We start from the raw sequence: 27,787 nt of genomic DNA, 5'->3' as shown, positions 1-27,787 counted from the left end.
GAAGAAAGGTGATTTCAAATTCAGTTGACAAATATTCACTAATTATACCTAGTGATGGGAATCGGTTTCACTTTCAGAATGAATTATCAGAAATTTGAAAATTGATCAATTATTGATTATACCGGGTAATCGGTTTTCTAAATTTAGCATAAAATTGCCCTTTTGTAGAAATTTTTTGTACATCTCAAGTACATAACCAGCATTATTGTTAAATCTGTATACAAACAAAGCATTTTAATGCTTGTTAGTATATAAATCTCCTTATAATATATTGGTAAAATATAAAATCAATTGCTTCTTGGTTTGGTAACATTACAAAAATACACAAAGCCTAAATATTTACTAACACTTTCAGATATTTCTGATTGTCTTTTCAAAATTGTCATTGGTGATTGTTTTTTTTTTATATATACTAATTTCCGATTGTTTTCGATCATCAGCCCACCACTTAGCACTAATTATACCTATATAGATATCAAAATTCATGAATGGAAAACTTGAATCTGTAACCATCTGTAGAGGCTATCAAACATGGATTTCTTATGTAATTTTGATTTATAGTGCTTTAACCAGAATTCTCACCTGTTAATAATTATAACAGTTTGGGCAGTGTAAGCCTCCTCTATATACTATTGATTACCTGATAGGGTGTAGCCAGTGATACTGGACAGGTGGTTCTCTGTTTAAGATGATACAGGTATACACAATCCATTGATTATTTGCTAGTGTGTCTGAATTATTGATGAGGTGGTGGAAAGTCTTGGCTGAGAACTGGACTGCAGCCTCCACCATGGTATGATACTGCGAAGTTTGTCTTGAGTCATTTGTTCTTTATGTGGAATTTTTCTTGATTCATTTAAGCTTACTTGAGCGATGTTAATGAAGGATATATAGGTCAAGTTCTATAAAATGCTACATGAGGTAAGTGTTTTTTGTACTATTGCACCATTTACAGATTGTGATTGATCCAATGATAAGTAAGTAAAACAATGCTGTTTGTATTGATTCAGTACATTGTATAGTTGGTGTAATAAATTTTTAACTTACATATCCAAAAGTAAAATGTTCAAATGTCGTTTGATTATCTTAACCCATTGTGAACTCAGTAAATCTTTAAAATTATTAATGAAAAAAGAAGGTTGAACATGTTGACTGCATCCTGATATAAAGTGACAATAATTCAGCTGGTTCATGCAGTTAAGCTTATGTTGTGATGTAACATCCCCTTTCATCCATTGTCAAATATTTTCAAAAATGACTTGCTGTTAAGAACTGAAAGGCTCAGAAAATTGATATTTAGCAATTAGGTACCTCAGATAGTGTGTTATAAATATATACAGTACATGAAATGTCCTTGAACTTTGTATTGCAGCCTCAAAAAGTCTTGAATTTACATTCAGACATAAAAAAAGCCTTGACCTTGAAAATTCCCTTAATTTGTGTTTCAGTGGTTCTGTTATTACACAGCTACATGAGTATGATGAGTAAATGACCTTTTAATTCATATTTGAAAAGAGATCTTCGTTTAAATCTCAGCTTGGGTTCTATGAATTCAAAGGTGTCATTGCAAAAGCAAATTTGATTTTGTGTCTCAGACTGGTAGACGTAAAGAAAATAGACAAAAAAGTACTGAAATAATGTATGTGGGAATTAAGCACAGGTCATTTCAAATTTTTAAACATGAAATGTTTTATTCTGTATGAAAATTTCCTCGCAAAAAATGATATAGCCTTGAAAAGGCCTTGAGAAGGCCTTGAATATAATAAGAAATGACCTTGACATACTTTCATGGTTACATATATATATGAGTCCATCCTCACTCAATTATTATCTTAGTCACAAAATAATTAACACCTCCACCCTTATATAACCAAATAATGTGTATATATATACAGTATGGATCTCAAATGCACCGTAATCAACACCCCAACTCTGGCCAAACAAGCATACTTATGTACTGTATATCTAATTGATCTCATTAATTACAATCAACAAATACTGATGGTAGTTCCTCAATCTCATACTCGGATGCCAATGAGGTTGATGCTCTAAACGATTTTTTTTGTATCAATATCAACAAAAGAAGAACCTAATACTGTACTGATTTCATTACCACAACCAACTTTCTCTCTAGCAGATATTCATATGATATAGATCAGAATGAGGTTGAAGATGTTCTAAAAGCTCTTGATATAAATAAAGCTGTTGGTCCAGACTTAATTAGTTACAGGATGCTAAAATATACAGCTTCCTCTGTATGTAAACCTTTGTGTATCCTCTTTAACAGATCTCTACCTGAAAACAGCTTCCCTAGTACATGGAAAATAACAAATGTATCAGTAAAGCTGTTAACAATGAAAGCTCAGTTTTTAAAAATATTTATAACTTAATTCCTTCATAGCAACAACTTATTTTACAAATTGAGATATCAGCCAGGCCACTAAACCTTATTCCAACTTTTGGAAATTTACCATAGCATTGTTTCTGCTCTGGACAACCAACAAGACTTGTATAGTTTTTTGTGATCTATTCAAAGCTTTTGATAGGGTTTGGTTTAGGGGATTATTGTATAAATTAGAAAAATGTGGTATAACGGGTAATATTTTGGATTGGTTAAAAAGTTACTTATTAGATAGAAAACAAAGAGGTAAGCTAGTTGCTTTCGGTCTTAATAGCAGCTAGGTGCTGACTTCTATATTGTAACTGCATGTTGCATGGTCACATAGAGGTCTGTCTCACACGATGAATCATATGTATGGGTTCTGCAGTTCTATACAAAGGTTATTGACATCCTATTACCATAGTCTTTCTTTGACCTCACAGGTTGATGTCCCATGTACATGCTCGGTTGTTTTTACTGCACCTCTCACTTTTAGCAGTAAAGCTCTATGTTGTCCTCTTAGCGCTGAAATTTAAGTTCGAACAAGAACATTTTTATTTGATTTCTTGGTGAGTGATACAGACTCCATGTAAATCTTGTTTAAGCTAGGAAAAAATTGTGGTGTGGTCATATAAAGTGTATTTCTGATAAAAGTGAACATTGGAGTATTCAGAAATATCTTGAAGTTGTTGATGTAACAGCATTATGAACTACATGTATTTATTTATCAGAGTTGGAAACACTGCAAATATCTTGATTAATGTTAATTTTTTTAAACCTACAGTATCCTGAATAATCTTGATCATCTCTTGTTCATGGAAGAATGAAAATTCTCAACATGCCACTGAGAACAACACCAAAGTGGCCAAAACATTATGGATTTGATATAGTTGGAGATGGACCTTGTTATGTTGTTAATGTGGAGAAACGCAAGGTTGCCTATGGGGCTGGGCTGATGGCTGGAGATCAGATATTGGAGCTTGATGAACAAGATGTCACCAATTTGTCCTCAGAAGATCTGAAGTCTTTAGCCAAGAACAGCAGGTCACAGCCTCCAACTCTTGGTGTTGTTGCTCGTCGCCAGCAGGTGGAGCTGGTGTGTAGTCGTACAGGAGGCTGCGGATTTGAGGTCTTCGGTGAGAAGCCTGTGAAAATCCAACATGTAGATCAGGCCTCACCGGCTTTTGTGGCAGGGCTAAGAGAAGGTAACAATATTAATAGTGACTATAATGTTAACTGTTTGCCATTGCATTGTATGGTTACACTATATTTATTTAATAAGTGTTTAGAAAATACTTGCTGACACCACTGTTATAGAGAGACACCACTTTTCAGATCACAACATCTGTTATCTGTAATGAAAAATTATTCTTGATTTCAAAAATTTTAATTCGTTCACCAGCTGAAATATGTTGTTTTAAGAGTCAAAAGGGCTAGTTAAAGTAAGGTAATTCACAAGTCCTTGTGAAAGTTATCTTGTCTCTAAATAGAAAAGCTTTCATGTTATGAGCCCAGGGGACAACACGTACATGTAAGACTTTGACTCGGGGTTTCCCCTGTAATTTTGTTACACAGGGTCCCAGAGACTCAGATGGGAAAGTTTGGAGTCCCTTTTTGAAATCCAGTAGTCCCATGAAATTTTAAAATTGACAAAATCATGGTAAAGCAGTTCAGTCATCCAAGTTGGTCATCAGGTATTACAATGTTGCCTTAAGTAATAAAATACAGACGCAATAAAATACCAGTGCCAATTGAAATCATCTGTTATTTCTTCATTGTATGACAGATTTTGGTATTAAGGATGCACAGACATTAAGTTTTGGAGTCCTTGTTTGTACTATGCTGTATGGCTAAGTATTGTCACTGTTGCCTGAGTATTACCACAAATTAGGATCTGTAACCTTTGTGCCCTGTGAAAATGTTCTTCAGTTAAAATTTAGTTCACCATGACCCCGCTCAACGCTGCATGCTTTCAGTAGATTTTGTAAGAAAGCGTGCTGGTAAATCATTACAAATTAAACATTAGAACAGTACAGATCAATAACAAAACATTTTGTTTTGAAGCAATTGTATAGCGAAATGCCGGGATTGAGTGAAGTTCATAGGGGTAGGGCCATTGCTCTCATAATGCAGGGGCATTCGCAACTTCATGTAGCCCAGCAATATGGTGTACATGAGACAATAATATCCTGTTTAGTTGGGCATCTCAGAGTCACAGGGAGATTTAGTGACGATCTCGGGAGCAAACAGCTGTCATAACATCGCGACGTCATGATAGAGGCATACATTTCTCACACCTCCATAACAGATTTCAGACGGAGACGGCACATCAAGTTATTGGCAATCATTGTGGGCCAGTGTGTCCAACAATGGTTAGTAATCGGTTGCGAGAGATTCATTTAAGGCCATGATGTCCCTATGTTGGTCTGCCACTTACACAGGGGTAACGCCAACGTTGAATGCTGTGACTGCTTGCACATGCACCTAATCAGTTTCGTTTGGCCCATTGGAGAGGCGTATTGTTCACTGATGAGTCTCGCTTTACGCTTTACAGGTAATTAGATGGACGACAAAATGTCTATCCACACCGTGGACAATATTCTGACGCTTGCGTAACGGAAAGCAACAGATTTGGAGGAGGGTTTGTTATAGTATCATAAGTATGGACAGGGATATCTCGAGGTGTCTTAGGTAATCTTACAGCATATCAGTATCAGGTCTTGAAACCACATGTTCTTCCTCTTATCCATGAACGTAACATTACGTTGCATTAGGACAACCCGAGGCCCTATGTTGCTAGGGTTTGTTGTGACTTTCTGACTCAAAATAACATTCCAGTTCTTGATTGACCACCATACAGTCCAGATATGTCTTGCTAGACAGGAGGGTTAGGAAGCGTTTCAACGTCCCATATAACATCGCTGAACCCACACAGACCCTTATTCAGGAGTGGAATAATATCCCTCAAAGGGCAACAAACACTTTGATGGGGTCAATTGACATTAGTCATCATCAATACTCCAGGGGTTACAGTCACTTTCTTTCTTTGCACCCGTCGATTTTGTCATGGCAAAATTGATGGTCATCACCATCTTGTAGATAAAAAAAAAGAGACTACCGGATAGTTTGATCATTCATCGGGCATCAAACAAATATCAAGATCCACATACTATTAATCTTTTTTTTCCTGACACCATTCTTATAACTAGTCATGTGCTTTTGATTTTGCCATGACATATATCAGGGATGTACCAGGGATGCAGAGAATAAAAGTGAACAGATCCCTGGAATATTGAAGATGATTGATAATTGAGTTAAACTATCAGGACAACAGTAGATGCTATCTTGTTTGTGTACCAGGTGACATTGTCCTGGAGGTGAATGGACAGTGTGTGATGAGGACTGAGGACATGACAGATGTCCTTCAGGGAAATCTCCGCAGACTGACCATTGGTATTATTCCTGTCGGGAAACAGAAGGAGACTGGGGGTCAGATGCGTAAAGTCAAACACAGATCACCGATAGGAGGAAGCAGAATTCAACGAGCTCGTAACCTCCACAATAAGGTAATTTCTTAGTTTGTTTTTATCTTTCAAAAATTTCAGTTATTAAAGTGGCTTATTTCATTTTGCGAACCCCTTTTAGCTTACTATTTTAAAATCAATGACTCTGCACAAATGAAGAAGGGGACTTTTTTGTGAAAACATTCAAATGTTTTTCCAGTTAAAAAGGTGCAGATCATAGGATCTACAATAAAATGTCATCAGTCATCTCTTAAAAACACTAGTCCAAATTATTCTGATTTTTTTTTTACCTTTTGAGAGATTGTAAAAATAATATAGAACAGCAAATGCTTATAGAATCTTTCTCTCCTACAGATATAGCCCTGAAACTTCTCATTATTTTGTCAGTTTGATATTTCATGTATTTAATATTTAGTCTAGGCAGAAACTGCCTCTACCAGGATAAAAGAATTTTTCAGACATGGACTTAATTTTGAATTACAATAATAGAATATTTTACTCCAGCAACATTGCAGGTTAAGTTTCGACATAGCATATTTAGTTTGGTATATATTTATTATTTGACATACCTATGTATATATGCATTAATTATGAATCACATAAGGGTTATCTCCGGTGACTTATTGACAGCAGTGTAATTTGCTGAGGTGAGATTATAGTGAACAGATCTGTGGTAGTGTTGTGTAACAAGAGGTACACCTCCAGATGTATGGACCTATCAGGTGTGGTATCTATTATTGATGGCCAATCAGACGAGGTGGATGTACCTGGTTATTGATTGGACAGGTATGCAAGACTACATTTACTGCAATAGGGACAGCACCTTATTGTATATACACATACTGCTTAAACTTCTTAAGATCATCACAAGGTATATACTAGTATACACTATACAATACACAGTGTTAACATTGCATGATTGTGAGGTATTGAGTTGTCGGACTCCCATGCAAATTTCATCAAGCTCATAAAAACTTTTATTTTCTATTTCAAAGACCTGAAGATTAATTATCTGCACAAGAAAATAGTTGATTATATATATTTGAAAATCTTTCAAGTTTTACCTGATTCCCATTGGATAATCTGTTTGTGTCTCTTTAATTTGATATTGGTGTTAGAAATTGTTATCTATTTTTAACCTATTGTCTTAATGTCTGTGTCTGCATGCACCAGGGTTTGTTTGCTGGGTTTATTGCCCCATAAACAACAAGGGTCATTTTGAGGTTGAATCTTGTTTGCTGAACACTCACCTCATATATACCTGGTTACATACCTTGTGTGATACTCTACCAACTCCTGAGCTATTGGAAACCCCATGTATCTCAACCTAAGGTCATGATCTGAAATGTGTGTGTGACCTTGATTCCTAGGGGGGTTATGGGGGTAGTTTGCATTTCTTGGAATCTGAATCAACAGACCCTCCTGTTTCTGGCACGGTTGCTTCCATGGTCAAGACTTATTTTACACTTATTGCTTCGACCATAGGTGTTCAGTGGGCTAGGGGATCCCATCTTAAATGAATCTCGACAACCGAAACACATACATGACATAACTAGCTACTATGGGTAGAACATTCTGATCGAATTTTACAATGGCCACCTGATGTTGTCTCTTTATCACACCAGTCAGATCTTGGTACGTGTGGTAATTGCTGTTGTAACCCAATTATCCATCCTTTATGGTGATGTCTCAATAATTCAGACAAGGTAAACTGTTTGTAGAGAACATCTCTCATCACACAGCAGCCGAGTCTATAAATCCTAATATAATTTTAAATGTTGCCATGGCATCATAATTCCACCTAGACACTTGATAGGGCAGTCTACACATATAATTTTCTCAAATCAAACATGCTGAGGAATCACATGAGATGACGTAGAGGGTCACGTGACTTCAGGACTAGAGGATCTCTTTGTTTATGTGTACGCTTCGTTTTTCTCTGTGCTTTTAATTACTAATTACTCATGATTTGTGGCTTAGCTCAACTTTGAACTCAGCAATAGTGACAGTGAAGTGTCATTGCTTCTTTTCGTGTTGCCATTTCGGCAAACGGAGCGTATAGCCCATCACAGACATAGGCTGAATGCAATAACTTGGTTAAGGCCAGAAAAAGGGTCTGGTTTAGGGTTTCCTAGATGACATATTATGCATAGTAATTAAGGTCGTTTAAAAAATATCTACCTACACCTACCTAGATATTTTGCTGATGTAACTCTTGTATATGTTTTTGCCTTACTAGGGAATAAATATGGTCCAAATGGTCCTGAAAACTATGTTTTGGGGGTTGGAGAGGGGGGGGGGGGGGTATAAAATAAGCAATATCCTGGTCTTTAATGCTAGTGACTGTTAACTTGCAGATGAATGAGATTCTTGGTGATGATTATGAGAAAAAAATGGCAGTTGTTGGTGTAATGAAACAGTTTGCAGAGGACAGAGATATTGACATACTGGCTAGAGCATTGGCTGTCATCCTTAAAACTCCACATCAACAGAGAATTGTCAGACAGATCAGGTTTGTACCATTAAATCACCAAGTACTGTACTTCTCTTGGCACTAAGTACATGTCGCTCCTAAATCACCAAATACCAGTGTCCTCTGGTCGCAAAGTAAATGTCCTTAGATAACCGAGTACCTGTCTTTCACACCTCACCATGCTCATATCACTCAAAGGTCATGAAGTACACCTGTTCTTCACTGTTCACCAAATACTTGGCCCTAACACGTTTTGCCTAATGTACACCACCTGTGAATTAGCAGTCTGTCATAGATATAGTCAAATACAAAATATATTGATAACCATGCAGTTAGTCTGTTACACCCCTTCTCTACTGTTTGTCTTTAATAGTCCAATGTAAGGGTTATTATAAAAAGTTTATGCTTTCTTGATTATTGCAGAAAAACAGTTATTTCAGAATTGCATGTACAGGAGAAAGAAAGTTGTTTTGGGTAATAACAGTCAGTTATTCCTTTCAGACAATTCATTCCTCCCCGAAAACGTTCCCGATTCGATGAGACACTGCGACAGCAACAAAGCCTATCTGCTAATGACAGGCCTGATCACTCTGGTAAAGGTGATTCAAGAGGCCCAACCAATCATAAGCATGGTGTGGTCAAGTAAGTATAAATATTAGAGCTGTGTATCGCAAAGTGGTTAGCGATACGATTCGTATTGCGATACATGGGTCAGGATACGATACAAATCACGATATATCAGAAGCTGATGACCTATCAGATATCTGATACTCCATCGTACAGTTAGTCATGTTTTGTTTGTGGTATTTCCGGAATATTAGAGTCCCACAAAGTGTTCTTGAATTTAGATAATTTGGATTTGAAAGAACTCCAACAGGCTGCTTTAAAAGCTGCTAGAACAGCCTTGTCAGCCATGTTGTTTGCTACAAAACTTAAGCTAACATTGGTCAAGGGAGATAACTACACATTTTCAAGTATCGCGATAAAAATCAAGGATAGACAATGCATCGATGCACCACTCTGCGATCCAATACATCGATGCATCGTTACACCACTAATAAATAAATATGTCTCACTCAGGTGATTTGGTAAAAACTGTAGCTTAATGTCCAATTCAACTGTGTGAAACTGTCGCAGAATTGTATATAAATATAAATTATATGTTTGTAGTAATAATATTTTAGTGGATGCCTTCCTCTGAATGATGGCTGCGTAAATTGAACTTTCTCTACATATCTATGTTTTCTAAGGCAGGTATTTTGTGTGCACCAATCCATCATAGAGCAAACTGGATTAAATTCAATTATGCAGTAAAATTTCAGTGTGCCAAAATAGATATGTTTTTCAGAAATTATACATGGTTACTTTCACACAGATCCAGCCAATCACCTCACTATAGATAATTCCTTATTTTCCAGGGCTGTACAGGTGGTTAGAAATGGTGGAAACTTCGGTTTTGTAATCAAGGGCAATAATCCAGTGTTCATTGAGACAGTAGATCCAGGTGGTGCTGCAGAGCGGGCTGGACTCCAGCCAGGGGATCTCATCATGAAGCTCAATGGTATTGATGTAAGGTAGGCTATGTCACCAAAGGTTATAGCTTCAGTTTTGTATTTCAGGTTTTACCATAGAGAAAGTATTTTGCAAACTAGCACCATCATATTAATTAGTCAATGTTGAATTGGTGGAATTATGGAATTAAACAAAGATGAGAAAAGACCTAACATATGCATATCGTTGTAAATCAGTTAAGATAAAATACCATGGTGGTATTACAATCCCCTCTCAATTGGGACTCAAGCTTTGTATTTTTCCTGCAGAAGCTTTTTGTGAAATTATGCCAACTCACTCTGTTAAATTCGGTAGTTTAAGAGGAGAGAATAGAAATGAAGAGACCAAACTTACTAAAGGAACAAATGAGATCATAGAATAGTGACACCAACACCCCTCTTGGATCTCTTGTATTAGAAAAACAACTAATGTATTCCAATCTCGCCCCACCCTACGGAATCTTAGAGTTTTAAGAATCTGTGTCTTCTAATAAAGAGACATGAAGAGACCGAAATAATTTTTAATTAAGAATTTCTCTGACTTCTAGAACTTAATATGCAGTACTTTTGCTGTTAGAGAAAAGAAAAGCAAGAAGAAAGTTTTGTAAGTCATGCACTTCCTTTCAGACGGTGCGGACATTCTCATCTGGTGCAGCTGTTCCAAGATAGTGGCAGTGCCCCCCTCATAGAGGTGGTCCGACTAATGGAGGACACTAATGGTAAGGTTTTGTATGGGTAATAAAGACATAGTTTTAGATTAACATTTACTTGATTGCATATAGAGCAGACCTCCAATATTAATGAACAGGGCGCATTAAAACTATATGAGACGGGTACAGTTGATACATGGGTGTATGTTATTGTATACATGTATAAATGAGAAGTGCTTGTAGTCTGATCTAGGGTTGTTAATTGACATTGGGGCCATTATAAAACTACATATCATTATATGTATACCCATCTCTCTAGATCATGAAATCTAAATCAATGTAAATTAAATTTCCTCTTCTTGATTAAAATTTGTGGTTAAGTAGCACTGCAAAAGTAACAGTGTATACAGGGTAATTTGATAGGTTTGATATTATGAATGTATTGGCAGACTAATCAGTTTTACTTCTTTTATTTTATTGTATCTGACAGCTGCAGATGTTTTCCATGGAGGTGGGACAGGTTCGGTGATTTCTATGTCAACCGTATCTAGCCATGCCTCCTCAGCCTGGATGACTGCAGACGAGACACATAACACAGACAGGGATGGCAACACATTCAAACAGAAGGTTGGTATGGCAACACGTTCAGACAGAAGGTTGGTATGGCAACACGTTCAAACAGAAGGTTGGTATGGTAACACGTTCAGACAGAAGGTTGGTATGGTAACACATTTAGACAGAAGGTTGGTATGGCAACATGTTCAGACAGAAGGTTGGTATGGTAACACGTTCAAACAGAAGGTTGGTATGGTAACACATTTAGGCAGAAGGTTGGTATGGAAACACGTTCAAACAGAAGGTTGGTATGGTAACACATTTAGACAGAAGGTTGGTATGGCAACATGTTCAGACAGAAGGTTGGTATGGTAACACGTTCAGACAGAAGGTTGGTATGGTAACATGTTCAAACAGAAGGTTGGTATGGTAACACATTTAGGCAGAAGGTTGGTATGGAAACACGTTCAAACAGAAGGTTGGTATGGTAACACATTTAGACAGAAGGTTGGTATGGCAACACATTCAAACAGAAGGTTGGTATGGTAACACATTTAGACAGAAGGTTGGTATGGTAACACATTTAGGCAGAAGGTTGGTATGGAAACACGTTCAAACAGAAGGTTGGTATGGTAACACATTTAGACAGAAGGTTGGTATGGCAACACATTCAAACAGAAGGTTGGTATGGTAACACATTTAGACAGAAGGTTGGTATGGCAACACATTTAGACAGAAGGTTGGTATGGTAACACATTTAGACAGAAGGTTGGTATGTCAACACGTTCAAACAGAAGGTTGGTATGTCAACACGTTCAAACAGAAGGTTGGTTTGGCAACACATTTAGACAGAAGGTTGGTATGGTAACACATTTAGACAGAAGGTTGGTATGGTAACACATTTAGACAGAAGGTTGGTATGGCAACACATTTAGACAGAAGGTTAGTATGGCAGCATATTAAAACAGATGGCTGTGATGGAGGGTAACAATTTTTAAAAAAAAAAGGTTGGGATAGTAAGATGTTCAACAAAACTTTCAAGTTAACACATTCAAATAAATCTTTTGCTGTTGAATTCTTGTAAATCACTTACATTGTAACTATTTTGGAAACAAACTAGTGACACAATACATCATTTACTTTATTTATGGATTTCACCAATATCTCTTATCAATTTTAAGGCACATTACCTGCTGACCTCCAAGGAAAGGTCAAGGATGAAGAAAGCAATGCTAGACTATGACATGTCAAGGTCAGTTGAAGTTATTTTCAGAATAAGTGGTATAACATTTTTTACAATACTTTTAATCTTGATTAGTAATTTTAATCCATATTTTAATGAAATAGCATATAGATTATGAACAAACATGTTAAAAGAGAAACAGGTGTCACAAAATGATATACATTGTATAAAGATGAGAGATATTTGTTTCAGAAATATCGTGGAGCTGTTTAATGCCCTGTCCCAGGTGATGGACACACCATCTAAGAAGGTCCTGTGGAAATTCATCTTGGCCAAGCTACCCTCTGCTCACCAGGAGTTTTGTATAACAAGAATCAACCACCCTCAGCACATCCTAATGGGTGGGATATTTAATTATTCTTATAACCCTCAGCACATCCTAATGGGTGGGATATTTGTTTGTATAACCCTCAGCTAATATGTTGCGACCTATCAAATTCTCAACACATCCTCAGTGATATGACCATTACTTACCTTATATGCATGCATTATTAAAGAAATGTTAAAATTTCAGTAAAATTCATTATAACATTTTGACTTTCAGAAATAGCCGATTCCTCCAACCAGACCAATCATCTGTATGACAAAAACCTTGGCAAGGAAGTGCCCCCTCCCTGGGCTTTAAAAAGTAGGTCATTTTCTACATAAACTGAAGTTTGTGGAAATCGTGAGTTGAGAAGGGCTGATCCAAAAGTGCTTGATATATAATGATGTATAGATGGGAGATTGTAGAATTCGAACACTGGAAGCATGTACAGTCAAACCTGTCATATGTGACCTTCCAAGGGAGGCAATGAAAAAGGTCACATATGACAGGTGGTCTCTTAATCCAGGTTCAAAGAAAATGACCCGAAAAGGAAAGTTCATAATTATTCTGCCACATGTGTAAAATTTATCAGCTACAAGTATTAGTACATATATGGAAAGGAATTACCTCAGTCATATAATAAAATCTGTAAGAGACCTCTTGAGAAAAAACAAAAGAAAAAAAAGAAGAAAAAAAAATCACTATTCACTTAATGAAATAAAATGCTGATAGTAATGGACAATATATAAAAATATCCCCATTTCTACATATGTAGTACAATATTTATTTTTTTTAAATTTAATTCAGTTTCTTTTATTTTCATTAATATATAAATTGAAATTCTTTTAGCATGTTACAATAATTTTTTTCAAATTTTAGAATACAAAAAATAATCAAAGAGTTTGAATGGAGTTTTTTTTTTTTTTTTTGCATTCCTGAATTCCTGGTCCGGACTTCCGTCCGGATTATTAGTCACGTAACTGCATTTCCTTCATAACGATGGAGACGTTTTTAACTGGCAAATATCTGTCCTAATGTCTCAAAAAGAACATAAATTTCAGTTAAACAGTAAGTTGACTGTTTATTCACTCTTTTTCATACTTCCCAAGCAAATGTTTGTATTTTTATCTATCAAAATTTCGTGAAAATCGTCTGAATGGCGGGGACGTTTTTTCGCCATATCCCATCTCCTTCTTTCATTCTTTAGAAGTAAAGTACAGTTTCGTTCGTTTTTGGGTGTTATCAGGGCAAAGATAATAAATTCAATACATTTTTTGAGACAGAATAAGACATTTCATGCATTTCTGAAGTATTGTTTAATCTTTAAAAGCAGACAAAGTTCGTCCAGTTTCTTCTTGATTATGACTTCTGCTTCCGTTTTAAAACTTGGAAAGTCGCTGAAAAAAGTCGCTTTTCAGCATTTGGGACACGGAAATTATGGTCGTTAGTCGCGTCTGACAGGTAGTCGCTTAATTCAGGTCACTAGTATAGTAAATAACGTTGGGAGGAAAAAATACGGTCGCATATGAAAGGAAGTCGTTTAATTCAGGTGGTCGCTAAGGCAGGTTTGACTGTATATCCTTTACTAACCGTAATTATGAGTGTCAAATTATACCTAACTGCAGGCACTATGAAAAATGTTTATTGAATAATGAAAAATTACAACTTTTCTTTCTTGAAAGACAACTCGCAACTCCATTTGTGGAATTGGCATTGGTTGCTCTGATATTGTCAATAACGTAGTCAGCAACCGTTACATACTTCTTGGGTAGCATTACACCATCACATTTATGACATGTAGAGCCCTATATTTTCTGACTCATCGACCTAAAAAGAGAATTTTACTTGTTGTTACCCAGATGGTACAGAGGCCTGGGGTCAGACAGGCCCACACTTAGCATCCTTCCAACAACAAGTGGAATACCTTCTCACCTCCAGGGAACGTTCACAGCTGAAGAAGGCCCTTCAGATCTATGCTGAGAACAGGTAACAATAATATGGAAGAGGAAAAGAAACTTTCTGTCAGCACTTTATGTCTTTCAACTGGAATACTGTAAATGATTTATTGCCAACCTTTGCCATTTTTAATAGCAATTTTTCTGTTATCTTGTCATGAATAGATAACATGACAATACTTTACATGGTAGCAGTAGCCATTATCTAAAATTTGCTATATCAGCCAAAAAATAAAAAATGCCTGTCTTAGTCCAGTTTGTTCCTCTGTCCGTTACATGCCTTGTCATCACTCTAGACGCCAAATTTTGAGTTATTAGGACATAAGCTTTGACAGATTTGGATATTGACATGGTAAAGGTTACCGTTACTATTGATCAGTCCTGGCTCAAAAGAAATTTATAGTATCCATGCTGCATTTCTACAAAACCAGCAGGAGAAGAATAAAATCTAGTAGCTTTTCTTCTCCATTATAGGAAAGTAGAGAACTTAATTCAGGACTTAGAAGTCATTCTGGATACTCCCTCTAAGCAGACTCTCTGGGTCTACATCATACCCCTACTGGTAGCTGAACACCAGGAGTATGCTCGCCACCGTCTCAACATACACCACGATGTGAAAGGTAGGTATACATTGTACAGAGAATCTATTGAAATATGTTGTTAATGGTGCATATACATTGCTGTAAAATGTATATTGTACTACAGAATCAACATCCTTGTTGTACATAAGGCCTTCAAAGGTTTGTATACTTGACCACAACATCAAAGATATGTATACTCATCACTTGTTTTATACTCATCACAGACTCTATATATTACCTTATACTGGTGTCAGAGGTTTGTGTAGAAACTTAAAATATACAAATATTTACCATTATAAACTGCATGTATGCTAGAACATTTTAATGATCATTTTATGCACCTCCAAAACTGCAAAAAAAAAAGAAAAAAAACCATTAAAAAACCTCATAATTGTTGTCTGGAAAAGTTTAAACAAGACATCCTTGAAAACTGAAGTCAGTACAGTATACCTGTGTATGAGAATGCTTTACAATTCTAATATATTTCAGTAAAGGTTATTTAAGTCTGAATGTTTGTGTTTAACATGTTTTGTTCGGTTTGTTCCAGGCCTGCCTCCTGGTAAGTGTGAATCTCTAATCCCCACACAGGATGACCAAGTGGAGCCCCAGTATAGCACTGAGGATGAGTTTAGAATAGGTATCCCCTATACACACCCTTTCCATTCACTTGTCTGCATGTTTATAGGTCTTCCTCCTCCCCAGAATTCTGTAACTCAATACATCAGTCTAGTTCTCCAAAAACGTCTGTATCTCCGCTCTTCCTTACCTTTCTATCAGCTTGTGTTTCTTCCACCTTCTTCTAATATTACTTAGCATTCCCATCTCTACAAAAATTTCCTATTGCAAAATGATGAGGACTTTCCTCTCTCTAACCTTTATGTCGACCATCCTTAAAAAATGTTCTGTTCCCTTTTAAACTCTGTTCAGATTGCCTGTCACACAATAAAACTTTCTCATCCCAAACCTTCCTGTCAACTTTCTCATCCCAAGCCTCCCTGTCAACTTTCTCATCACAAACCTTCCTGTCAACTTTCTCATCCAAAACTTTACTGTCAACTTTCTCATCCCAAACCTTCCTGTCAACTTTCTTATCCCAAACCTTCATGTCAACTTTCTCATCCCATAACTTTCTGTTAACTTTCTCATTCCAAACCTTACTGTCAACTTTCTCGTCCCAAACCTTCCTGTCAACTTTCTCATCCCAAACCTTCCTGTCAACTTTCTCATCCCAAACCTTCCTGTCAACTTTCTCATCCCAAACCTTCCTGTCAACTTTCTCATCCAAAACCTTCATGTCAACTTTCTCATCCAAAACTTTACTGTCAACTTTCTCGACACAAACTTTACTGTCAGCTTTCTCATCCCAAACCTTCCTGTCAACTTTCTTGTTCCAAACCTTCCTGTCAACTTTCTCATCCAAAACCTTCCTGTCAACTTTCTTATCCAAAACCTTCATGCCAACTTTCTCATCCCATAACTTTCTGTCAAATTTCTCATCCAAAACCTTCCTGTCAACTTTCTCCTTCCAACCTTCCTGTCAACTTGTGAGTCTTTCCTTACCTTTTCTGTTCCCTGGTAAGACTTGCAGCTGTTCAGATTACCCATCACTCACCAAAACTTTCTCATCCCAAACCTTCCTGTCAACTTTCTCATTCCAAACCTTCCTGTCAATTTTCTCATCCCAAACCTTCCTGTCAACTTTCTCATCCCAAACCTTCTTGTCAACATTCTCGTCCCAAACCTTTCTGTCAACTTTCTCGTCCCAAACCTTACTGTCAAATTTCTCGTCCCAAACCTTCCTGTCAACTTTCTCATCCCAAACCTTCCTGTCAACTTTCTCATCCCAAACCTTACTATTAACTTGATCATCTCAAACCTTTCTGTCCACTTCCTCCTCCCAAACCTTCCCGTCACCTTATGTGTCCTTTCTGATACCCTGTATCTGTATTCTCCACCTTCCTAACCTTTTCTGTCCTCTGGTAAGACTTGCCTCTGTCACTCAATAAGATTTCCTTCCCCATAATCTTCGTCTGCTGTCCTTGTGGTATTTGCTCTACTCAGGTCTCCCCTTTTATTCATGAACCCCTCTGACAATGTTCTGCCATTCTTAAACTCCTGGTATCTTAGGAGAACATTGCATTTACAACTTTTGATGATGTTTGCCATCATCATAGTCAATCCGACTTTCTTCCTGTTACGATTATGGCTAGTTTAGATACAATTTCACTGCCTTAAAGGTGCCATGGACACGCTACCTGCTATTTTGTTTTAAATTTTTGTTTAACAGTAGAATTTTACACAAAATGCCACAGGCGGTAATATAGCAGAATCAATGTAGTCCCAAGTTGTTCCTTGTTATTCTGAATAACAAACGATTCTGTATGTGATATCTTGATACATTTATTATAAAGAATTGCTTGATCATTTTTATGAAAGGTAATTCTTATAAATATGCCTGCAATAATGATATTTATAACAATTTCACATAGAACATTATTCATTCTATAAAAGTAAAAGCTGACCCGGTATACTTTGCTGAAGTAACAATTGGGAAAAATTTCAAAATATTAGTCCCCATTCGTGAAATATATTTGGTATGACTGAAGACACTGTTAGATATCCTCTTTGTCTTACTGATCAAATCAATATCAGTATCACATACCACACCTGTACTATTATTACTTACACCTGTGATTTCATCTACCTGTTTGTCCTACAGTTGGTGTTGCAGCAGCTGCCCTCCGGAGAGGAAGAGAATACTTGGTATGTTGTTGCTGAATTAAAATCAGATAAACACCAGCAGTGAAGCGATAATTCCCCTCAAAAAACCAATAAGTGCAATTAGTGAATATTGTAGTTCATATATGTACCAGGTTTTAGGAGGATACCTGTTTGTATATACAAATCATCTTTGTGATTTGGCGTGTGTAACAAAAACACCTTTGGTACAGTTGTATTAGTAGAGTTATTTGATGAAACAAGAAATGCAATTTATCCATGAACATGATTATGTTACATGTATAGTCAAAACCTCAGTGGTAGAATATAAGCTGATCCTTTGTAATAAGCTTATGCTTATACATGTAATATTTTATGAGCTGTAAATTTAAAGCTGACAGTTCAAAAGTTTAGTAACATAAATTTGTAGTCATGTTCAGCAGGTGAACAATATGTTAATGTGTGTTGGAAAAAATTTATTTGGAGAAGAAACAATATTTAGCTGTGAGTACAATACTACGGATCCATGTTGATGACTAATTATTAATAAACCCAGTTGCCATCCCTACAGAGTTCCTACTCCTCTGATGATGACATGCCGGACCGAACACAAAAACCGGGAGTGAAGCGTGCCAGGGGGCGTCTCTGGAAAAAGATGCATCCGGGTTATGACCTAGGTGGAAGAGAAGGTAGTTATTTCAAAGTCTTTACAAAATATTATAATTGGTAGATATAAATAACTTTATGCAAAACAATGACTGTTGTAGAAAATTTTGAGGACCCTTTTTTTCATTTTTCAAATGGTGGGCTATTCAAATGATGTGACTATTTAAGAAATATCTTTTTAGTAGGTCACCTGAGACGAAGTCTCGGATGACTTATTGCAATCGCCTTTGGTCCAGCGTTGTGTGTCTTAAACAATTTACATTTTCGACTTCTTCTCCAAAAACGCTCAACTAAATTCAATGAAATTTGGCAGGAAGCTTCCATGGTTGAATGTCAACTAAAATTTTGAATTATATGGTCCCCACCCCCCAGGGGCCTGAGGGGCAGGGCCAAAAAGGGTCAAATTGACTAAAATTTCAAAAATCTTCTTCTCAACTTCCAAATATGGTAGAATCATATACTCTTCACAGATAGAAAGGTCCTGGGGAGGGGGTAAACTTTACTATAGTTTATATAGGAAAATCACATTTTAGACTGTCATTTGTTTCATTTCTATTGGAATTCATTATAACTTGATTAACAATTATCAGCATGGGATGACAGTTTGATGGTATGTACATGTTGGCCCTGACTGTCCCCCAGGGGCTGATGTGTGGGGCCAAAAAGGGTCTGAAAATACAGAAATCTTCTTATGACCCAAATAAGATCGAATCAAATACTTTTCATAGATTGAAGGGTCTTAAGGTGCTTTACCGAAATTGTGCCATTTCATGACCCTGGGGTCTCATGTTTGGCCCAGGGGAGGGAGTAAACTTTACTATTTTTTATATAGGAAAATCACAATTTTTGACTATCATTTGTTTCATTTCTATTGGAATACATTATAACTTGGTTAACATTATCAGCATGGAATGACAGTTTGATAGTATGTACATGTTGGCCCTGACCTACCCCCAGGGGCTGATGGGCTGCGGGCCAAAAACAGTCAATTTAACTGAAATTTCAAAAAATATCTTCTCAAGACCAAATAAGGCAGAATCAAATATATTTTCATAGGTGGAAGGGTTTTAAGGTGCTTTACCAATATTGTGAATTTCATGACCCTGGGGTCTCATGTTTGACCCTTTGGAGGAGGTACCTTTTACTGTTGTTTTATATAAGGAAATCACATTTTTGACTATCATTTGTGTCATTTCTATTGGAATTTGCAGTTTTGGAAGGCAGTGTGCTGGTATGCAATTATTGGCCCCCAGGGGCTGGTGGGCAGGGTCAAAAAGGGTCAAATTTACAGAAATATTTCAAAACTCAGGTGACCGTTAAGGCCCATGGGCCTCTTGTTGAGTAATGAAGCCATTATCTGATTTAGACCTAGAGTAATCATCAATAAAGTGAAATTGTTTTTGGATACTTCATATTATTGTATAGGTTTGATAAGTAGATGAAAATGTATATAACCTCTAACAGGTACAAAGAATATAGATGTGGCTCTCATGAAAGAACTCGAAGAGACTCGACGAGCTGTAGAGGAGGCAAAGAAAATATTCCAGGCAGGACACAAGATGGATGCAGATTTAACAGGTTTTTACAGATAAAGTGATCCAATTATTAATATGGTCATATCATTTTATCCAACAATTATCTTTTGATGGATAATCCACTCTTCTTTATCAAGCTAAAAATCAGATTTGTCCCCTTTTCTGACCTTGTTGATATCCAGCAACAATCAATTAATTTCATTATCTTAATTACCCAATCGGGTAATTCCTGAAAATAAAGCCACAAATTATACTCTTATTCAACCTTGTCAATCTTGACACAAATGATATATTCTCCCACCAGACATAAGCTTGTAGAGGTTACAGATTTCCATTTGAGACTATACATGTATCCCAATAGCAGATCCAATTCTTTCATGATCTAGTTACAAGCTTGTGAGGTTACAAATTTCTTTTTTTCAGATTATCCCAATAGAAGATCTAATTTTTTCATGATCTAGCTATATCAGCAGGATTATGCAGCCTTGAATTTACAATGCACAATTAATATTGCATATATTCAAACCTGCCTCAGTGACTACCTGAATTAAGCTACTCACTCGCATAAGTCACCATATTTTCCCCTCCCAATGCTATTTACTATACTGAACCTGGATTAAGAGACCACCTGTCATATGTGACCTTTTTTTTGCCTCCCTTTGAAGGTCATATATGACAGGTTTGACTATTTTGAAGTAGTTTGCTCTTACCTCAGGTTCCAAGTTTAAATTCATTGTCATGATATTTAACTATAATTCTGGCATCCTTTTCAGACTCTGATGATGAAACGGGACTGAAATCAAAGAAGTATGTTACTGTCATTCCTATAAGTTACGCTGAATATGCTGGAAAAGTTCTGTCAGAAGAAAAATCCAAACAGGGAAAGTCCTACCATAGGAAACGAAATGGATTATCCCCAGTTCCTAGTGAAAACAGGAACGGAGTATCATACCCACCTGAAATTGTGTTCAGCTCCACATGCTCAGATAGTGACAATGATGTTGATGCAGATGTTGAGATAGAAAAGTCAAGATTTTCCATCAAATCTGGAGATTCGTTTAACCGCCGTGCCATGACAGCTTTGAAGGAGCTTGATGCTGCTATGGCTGCAGAAGTGTCTGATCTGGATGCCACCAGTACCATTGGCCTGGATTTCCTGAAGGTCAAAGCTGGTGGTGGCAGTGCATCCTCTTTGGTTTCACAGTCTGGAAAATCAGCTTCCCCTGGCCCTCCTCCCCCACCTCCTCCAGGTAAAGTGAAATGTACAGTAGATTGATTCATGCTCTGTCACACATCTAACTTTGACGACTGGTAGACTGTCCCTGTCACAATCTGGAAAGACAGCTGGCCCTCTAGATCCCTTCACATCTAACTTTGACCACTGAAAGACGGTCTATGTCACAATCTGGAAAGACAGCTGGCGGCCTCCAGTTCCCTCTACATCTAACTTTGACGACTGGTAGACTGTCTCTGTCACAATCTGGAAAGACAGCTGGCCCTCTAGATCCCTCCACATCTAACTTTGACCACTGGTAGACTATCTCTGTTACAATCTGGAAAGACAGCTGGCCCTCTAGATCCCTCCACATCTAACTTTGACCACTGGTAGACTATCTCTGTTACAATCTGGAAAGACAGCTGGCCCTCTAGATCCCTCCACATCTAACTTTGACGACTGGTAGACTATCTCTGTTACAATCTGGAAAGACAGCTGGACCTCTAGATCCCTCCACATCTAACTTTGACCACTGGTAGACTGTCTCTCTCACAATTTGGAAAGACAGTTGGCCCTCTAGATCCCTCCACATCTAACTTTGACCACTGGTAGACTGTCTCTGTCACAGTCTGGAAAGACAGCCGGCCCTCTAGATCCCTCCACATCTAACTTTGACCACTGGTAGACTGTCTCTGTTACAACATCAGATGATAGTTAGCCCTACTCTCCCCTCCCACGTCTAACCACTGGAAGACTGTCTCTGTCTCTGGGCCTAGAGTTCCTTCCCACATCTAATCTTCAGAGCATGGTTAACCAAACTTTGCTGTAATATAAATTTGTATAGCTGATTCATTTCCTCCCATATCTAATCAATGTCAAAATTCAGTGTAATTCTCAAATGAAAAACTTTAGGAACATCACTAAGTAAATATCCTTTTGGTTAAATGTATTGTAACTAAAATTGATTTCAGTGGCACCCCCACCTCCGCCTTTACCTCCACCTCCACCACCACCTCCTCCTCCAGGGGTACAGAATGGCACACCAAATCACCAATCAGTTGGTGGGAAAATGAACGTCAAGAGGATCAATTGGGACAAGCTGGACCAGACCAAAGTAGAGAACACAATATGGGAACAGGTGGGTGTCTAGTGGGTAACGCTGCTGGTGATAAGGGAACAAAAGCTTGGTATCCCAGCATCCATTGCTGTCTTTGATAGGGAGACAGGAGATATATCTTGTGTCCCAGAATACACAAATATAGGTGATCCAGTAAATACACATCTGTAGTCATCCCAGCTTCATATAGTGTCAGAAGAAGCTACAGTACTTTTACTTAGATTCATGTAGCAATTGTGATAGAGATTGTGGATGTAGAAGCCTGATTCATGTAGCGATTGTGATAGAGATTGTGGATGTAGAAGCCTGATTCATGTAGCAATTTTGATAGAGATTGTGGATGTAGAAGCCTGCATGCAATCAGAATGTTTCTTTGCTCTATTTATTGACTCTTTCCGTACTCACGATGACTATACATGTCACAAAAACATGCTCTTGTATCCTTCATGACGACTACACACGTCGCAATTAACATGCCTTCCATCCTTTGTGATGACTCAAATCGTCAGAAAACATCGTGAAAGATGTTGATATTACTTGCTGGTTCAGCATAGTCATACGAAGGAATTGACATGGAAATGATGTTTTTAAGAAATAACAAGCAATGTAAATATTGTATTGATGAATTATTTTACTTACCAGAAGTATATCCATTCGTTAAGATTGTCTATTTCAAGGAATTCTGATGGTTCATACGGGTTGTTTACATAGCTACGAAATGACGGCCTCAAATTTGCTTTCATTTTCTGCAAGATTAGCCATATACATTGTACTCCAATACACAAAGGACTACCCAGCATTCACTTCCAGTAGCAACCGCGAAATTTGAATGAGTACGTAAAGAGTTGAATTAACATTTTCATTGAATAACCCCAGTACATGCATTTTGCATCACATCTGTTTCAGCTGGGAGAAAATGATTTGGAAGATGTTGTCAAATACCTAGAATTGGAGCAGCATTTCAGCACTGGAGCCACCAGGCAAAGTTAGTAACTTTTACTATGTGAATTGTAAAAAAAATTGCTGAAAAGTAAAATATACATGTTCATGTTGAAAAAAAAGTTTTCCTTTTTGACATATTTATGAACAGAGTATAGATAGTACATGATTCAGATTGATGCAATCATTTGACATTTTTTCTTTTGTTTTGACAGAAATATCTGAAAAACGACAAGAAGTGTTCATCCTTAATGCCAAGAAAGCCTATAATATTTGTAAGTTATACGTTATATTTATTTGTTTATTGTGTACGTTAAAATTACGAACAATTTTGTGTGTGTATATATAATTAAGTTGTTAAATAAGGGGATTGGATAATATGAAATAAACAGAAGTACCTTTTACAAGTTTACAGTGCACTTCAATAAAAAAGAGTCCTAATTCACTTGTTGTTACTTATAATATTATATACACGTATCGCCTGTTAATAGCCATACTCCTCGGTCATGTGACATTATATACACATATCGCCTGTTAATAGCCATACTCCTCGGTCATGTGACATTATATACACATATCGCCTGTTAATAGCCATACTCCTCGGTCATGTGACATTATATACACATAATGCCTGTTAATAGCCATACTCCCCAGTCATGTGACATTATATACACATATCGCCTGTTAATAGCTATACTCCTCGGTCATGTGACATTATATACACATATCGCCTGTTAATAGCCATACTCCTCGGTCATGTGACATTATATACACATATCGCCTGTTAATAGCCATACTCCTCGGTCATGTGAAGATGAATGTCAATCAGATGAAGCAGGCACTATTCCAGATGGATGAGGAAATTCTGACCTATGAACTCCTTCGTCAACTCCTTGCCTTTGCACCGAATCACCAGGAGGTCTGTATTTGTCTCCTTGGTGACGTAACTATCACTACATAATATCAATAACTCAGACAACTTCTTTACTAAATACTATGATTTCTGTTACAACAGATTAATTGAAATAAATTGTTTTCTGTTAATTTTTGTATTGGAATTTATTTTAAAATGCTAGAGTAATTAATGGGATATGAAACGCTCACATAGTGTTACTTCACAAGAGAAAATTTTCCAGTCGAACATTGGACCTACATTTAAGAACTGTTTGTAAGAATTATCTCTACCTGTGAGCACTGATACATATGCTAAAGTCTGTGACACCTGAAAAACAACTGAACGTGATGAAATTTAAAGGGGAGATAACTCCTCTTATGTGAAATAAAGAAAAATTACAATAATGTGTTTTCATGGTAAGGTAATACTTTTATTCTTCCATAATCTGATATTTATCATAATTTATCACTGCAAGAAAGGTAATATGATTTCATAAAAAACAATTTCTCCAAAAAGTCTAGATATTGAGAAAATTAGTATGGAAAGACATAGTAACATTTGATGTAAGAAAGCAAATGGTGGCACCAAGATAATCATTCATGTTAATTTTCATGACAATTGGTTCATTATTTCCTGAATGTGTTGTATCCCCTTAAGCGATGAACAGTACATGTATATGGTTACAGGGTACCTGAAACTTTTCTAGTCCGGCTGATGGTGATGTTATATTAAATAGTTGATTTTAGATGTATTGTGTACTAGCTTTATTAAACTGTTTCCAATATTTCAGATGGAGAAATATGACTGTTTTGATGGAGACCTTGATGACTTGAGCAAGCCAGATAGATTTGCATATGAAGTAAGATCCAGAGAAATATTTGTGTAAATTAGAGGATCTTGGGACTCATCTTACATGCATTGAGGGAATAAAGCATAAGAGAGAAAATTCCTTTTGTCTCATTTTCTATAATGCCTTCTCTGTTGTGTTATTACTCTAGGTTCATCAAATAGAGACCACTCACTGAAGTGATTTAGATCAAACCGTGCCATTTAATAAGTAACATAATCTCCAGCACTCCTCATACTCAGACATTTTCGTCTGGAGTCTTCCTGTAGGATACATATTTTACTAGAATAGTCTTTTACTGTATTTCGGCTTTGAAACATTTTAAAATCACTCGAATGATTTATTTATGACTTTTTAAGTGGTCTCCATGGCAATGAAAGTACATGCAATATAATATAAGAGGTATATGCTGCCATGAAGATATCACAAATAATTTGTGCTTATGGTTTGTGTGGCTGTTTGTAGATGAGCCGTGTGCCTGGGTATGAACAAAGACTTAAAGCCTTAATATTCAAAGGGAATTTCAACGAGAAGATTGCTGAAATGAAGGAGGTATGTACATTCTTAAGATGCCAAACTTTATGTAGCTTTACTGAAACATCTCAATAGAATGCAATAAAACTGATGTACAGTAGAACTTTGTTAACTCGAACTCGACGAGATCACGAGAAAACTTCCAAGTTACTCGAGTGTTCGAATCAAGCGAGCTGTCATTTTTGGTGCAAAGTTTTGTCAACATTTGTCAACATTATATGATCATTATAGCTTGGCTCTATCACTCATCAGTTTAGTGCATTTAAAGGTATTGACAAGTTGAGGAAAGGTCCCAGTCAAAACAAAAACTGAAATGAGTCATTTTTAGAATATTTCTATTTTTGTGATTCAAGTATAGAACTCGCAATTTTACTTCACAAATACTTATAATCAATGATGATGCTGTAAATTGCGTGATTAAGGTCAGTTGCTGTTTCAATTAGCTTTTGAAAATAATTAATAATCAGAAAAACACCATTGTATATGCTAATGTAAGAAAAAAAATGAAATTTACATGACTTCTAAAAATACTAATATATATTAGTGGTGTAAATATTATGAAATCAAATAAATGCAATACCTATAGAATTTTTCTGACAATTTTGTTTTTATTCAACAAATGACCACCTTCAATTTTAATCAAATGGTGAAAAAAAATAGCTTTAGTGTATGTAAGACAAATCGGTATACAACCAAACAATGTATTGTTATATTTCCAGAATTTACAGAACATTAGAAAGGCATCTGCAGAATTACGCCACAGTAAGAAGCTGGCAAAGATATTGGAAGTATGTATGAACCCTACCATTAATAATCAGACTCACAAAAAATACATATCTGTATTCTTACATTCTGATTTTGTTTTCTTCGCGTGACAATTTATTCTACTGTATGCAAATGATTTAGAATTTAGCTGTGACTAACTTAAAATAATACCTTCTTTCCTCCATACAGTTGATTTTGGCCATGGGTAACTACATGAACAAAGGAAACAACAGGGTGGGCGGGGCAGCAGGCTTCAGGATATCCTTCTTAGCACAGGTAAGTTAGGATATCCTTCCTAGAGGAGGTAAGTTACGATACCCTTCCTAGCACAGGTAAGTTAGGATACCCTTCCTAGCACAGGTAAGTTAGGATATCCTTCCTAGCACAGGTAAGTGAGGATATCCTTCCTAGCACAGGTAAGTTGGGATATCCTTCCTAGCACAGGTAAGTGAGGATATCCTTCCTAGCACAGGTAAGTTAGGATATCCTTCATAGCACAGGTAAGTGAAGATACCCTTCCTAGCACAGGTAAGTGAGGATATCCTTCCTAGCTCAGGTAAGTTAGGATATCCTTCCTAGCACAGGTAAGTGAGGATATCCTTCTTAGCACAGGTAAGTGAGAATACCCTTCCTAGCACAGGTAAGTTAGGATATCCTTCCTAGCACAGGTAATTGAGGATATCCTTCCTAGCTCAGGTAAGTTAGGATATCCTTCCTAGCACAGGTAAGTTAGAATACCCTTCCTAGCACAGGTGAGTTAGGATATCCTTCCTAGCTCAGGTAAGTTAGGATATCCTTCATAGCACAGGTAAGTTAGGATATCCTTCTTAGCACAGGTAAGTTAGGATATCCTTCATAGCACAGGTAAGTGAGGATATCCTTCCTAGCACAGGTAAGTTAGGATACCCTTCCTAGCACAGGTAAGTTAGGATATCCTTCTTAGCACAGGTAAGTTAGGATATCCTTCTTAGCACAGGTAAGTTAGGATATCCTTCATAGCACAGGTAAGTTAGGATACCCTTCCTAGCACAGGTAAGTGAGGATATCCTTCCTAGCACAGGTAAGTTAGGATATCCTTCATAGCACAGGTAAGTGAAGATACCTTTCCTAGCACAGGTAAGTGAGGATATCCTTCCTAGCACAGGTAAGTGAGGATATCCTTCATAGCACAGGTAAGTGAGGAAATCCTTCCTAGCACAGGTAAGTGAGGATATCCTTCCTAGCACAGGTAAGTGAGGATATCCTTCATAGCACAGGTAAGTGAGGATATCCTTCCTAGCACAGGTAAGTGAGGATATCCTTCATAGCACAGGTAAGTGAAGATACCCTTCCTAGCA

General features: G+C 36.9%; 1 protein-coding gene across 3 annotated transcripts in view; it reads left to right on the top strand.

The window, feature by feature from the left end:
* The window catches only part of LOC117333206 (delphilin-like), a 34,476-nt gene that overhangs the window by 1,172 nt on the left and 5,517 nt on the right, over positions 1 to 27,787 (top strand). The window contains exons 1-26 of one of the 3 annotated variants that reach the window (XM_033892392.1): positions 338 to 921; positions 3,165 to 3,585; positions 5,741 to 5,946; positions 8,262 to 8,416; positions 8,879 to 9,019; positions 9,796 to 9,951; positions 10,555 to 10,646; positions 11,068 to 11,204; positions 12,314 to 12,384; positions 12,568 to 12,716; positions 12,920 to 13,003; positions 14,542 to 14,668; positions 15,112 to 15,257; positions 15,766 to 15,855; positions 17,938 to 17,981; positions 18,508 to 18,625; positions 20,067 to 20,180; positions 20,911 to 21,387; positions 22,325 to 22,491; positions 23,377 to 23,455; positions 23,625 to 23,684; positions 24,201 to 24,328; positions 25,095 to 25,163; positions 25,617 to 25,703; positions 26,405 to 26,473; positions 26,640 to 26,726. In XM_033892392.1, coding sequence (XP_033748283.1) covers positions 3,204 to 3,585; positions 5,741 to 5,946; positions 8,262 to 8,416; positions 8,879 to 9,019; positions 9,796 to 9,951; positions 10,555 to 10,646; positions 11,068 to 11,204; positions 12,314 to 12,384; positions 12,568 to 12,716; positions 12,920 to 13,003; positions 14,542 to 14,668; positions 15,112 to 15,257; positions 15,766 to 15,855; positions 17,938 to 17,981; positions 18,508 to 18,625; positions 20,067 to 20,180; positions 20,911 to 21,387; positions 22,325 to 22,491; positions 23,377 to 23,455; positions 23,625 to 23,684; positions 24,201 to 24,328; positions 25,095 to 25,163; positions 25,617 to 25,703; positions 26,405 to 26,473; positions 26,640 to 26,726 — 3,435 coding nt within the window. In that variant the 5' untranslated portion in view covers positions 338 to 921; positions 3,165 to 3,203. Of the gene's footprint in view, positions 1 to 337; positions 922 to 2,437; positions 3,586 to 5,740; positions 5,947 to 8,261; positions 8,417 to 8,878; positions 9,020 to 9,795; positions 9,952 to 10,554; positions 10,647 to 11,067; positions 11,205 to 12,313; positions 12,385 to 12,567; positions 12,717 to 12,919; positions 13,004 to 14,541; positions 14,669 to 15,111; positions 15,258 to 15,765; positions 15,856 to 17,937; positions 17,982 to 18,507; positions 18,626 to 20,066; positions 20,181 to 20,910; positions 21,388 to 22,324; positions 22,492 to 23,376; positions 23,456 to 23,624; positions 23,685 to 24,200; positions 24,329 to 25,094; positions 25,164 to 25,616; positions 25,704 to 26,404; positions 26,474 to 26,639; positions 26,727 to 27,787 lie in introns of those variants that run through there. The other 2 variants (XM_033892382.1, XM_033892399.1) reach the window with 2 other exon arrangements.

This window comes from Pecten maximus, chromosome 1 (genome assembly GCF_902652985.1).
Source record: "Pecten maximus chromosome 1, xPecMax1.1, whole genome shotgun sequence".
NCBI lineage: Eukaryota > Metazoa > Mollusca > Bivalvia > Pectinida > Pectinidae > Pecten > Pecten maximus.
This window is presented reverse-complemented; position numbering and strand designations above follow the sequence as displayed.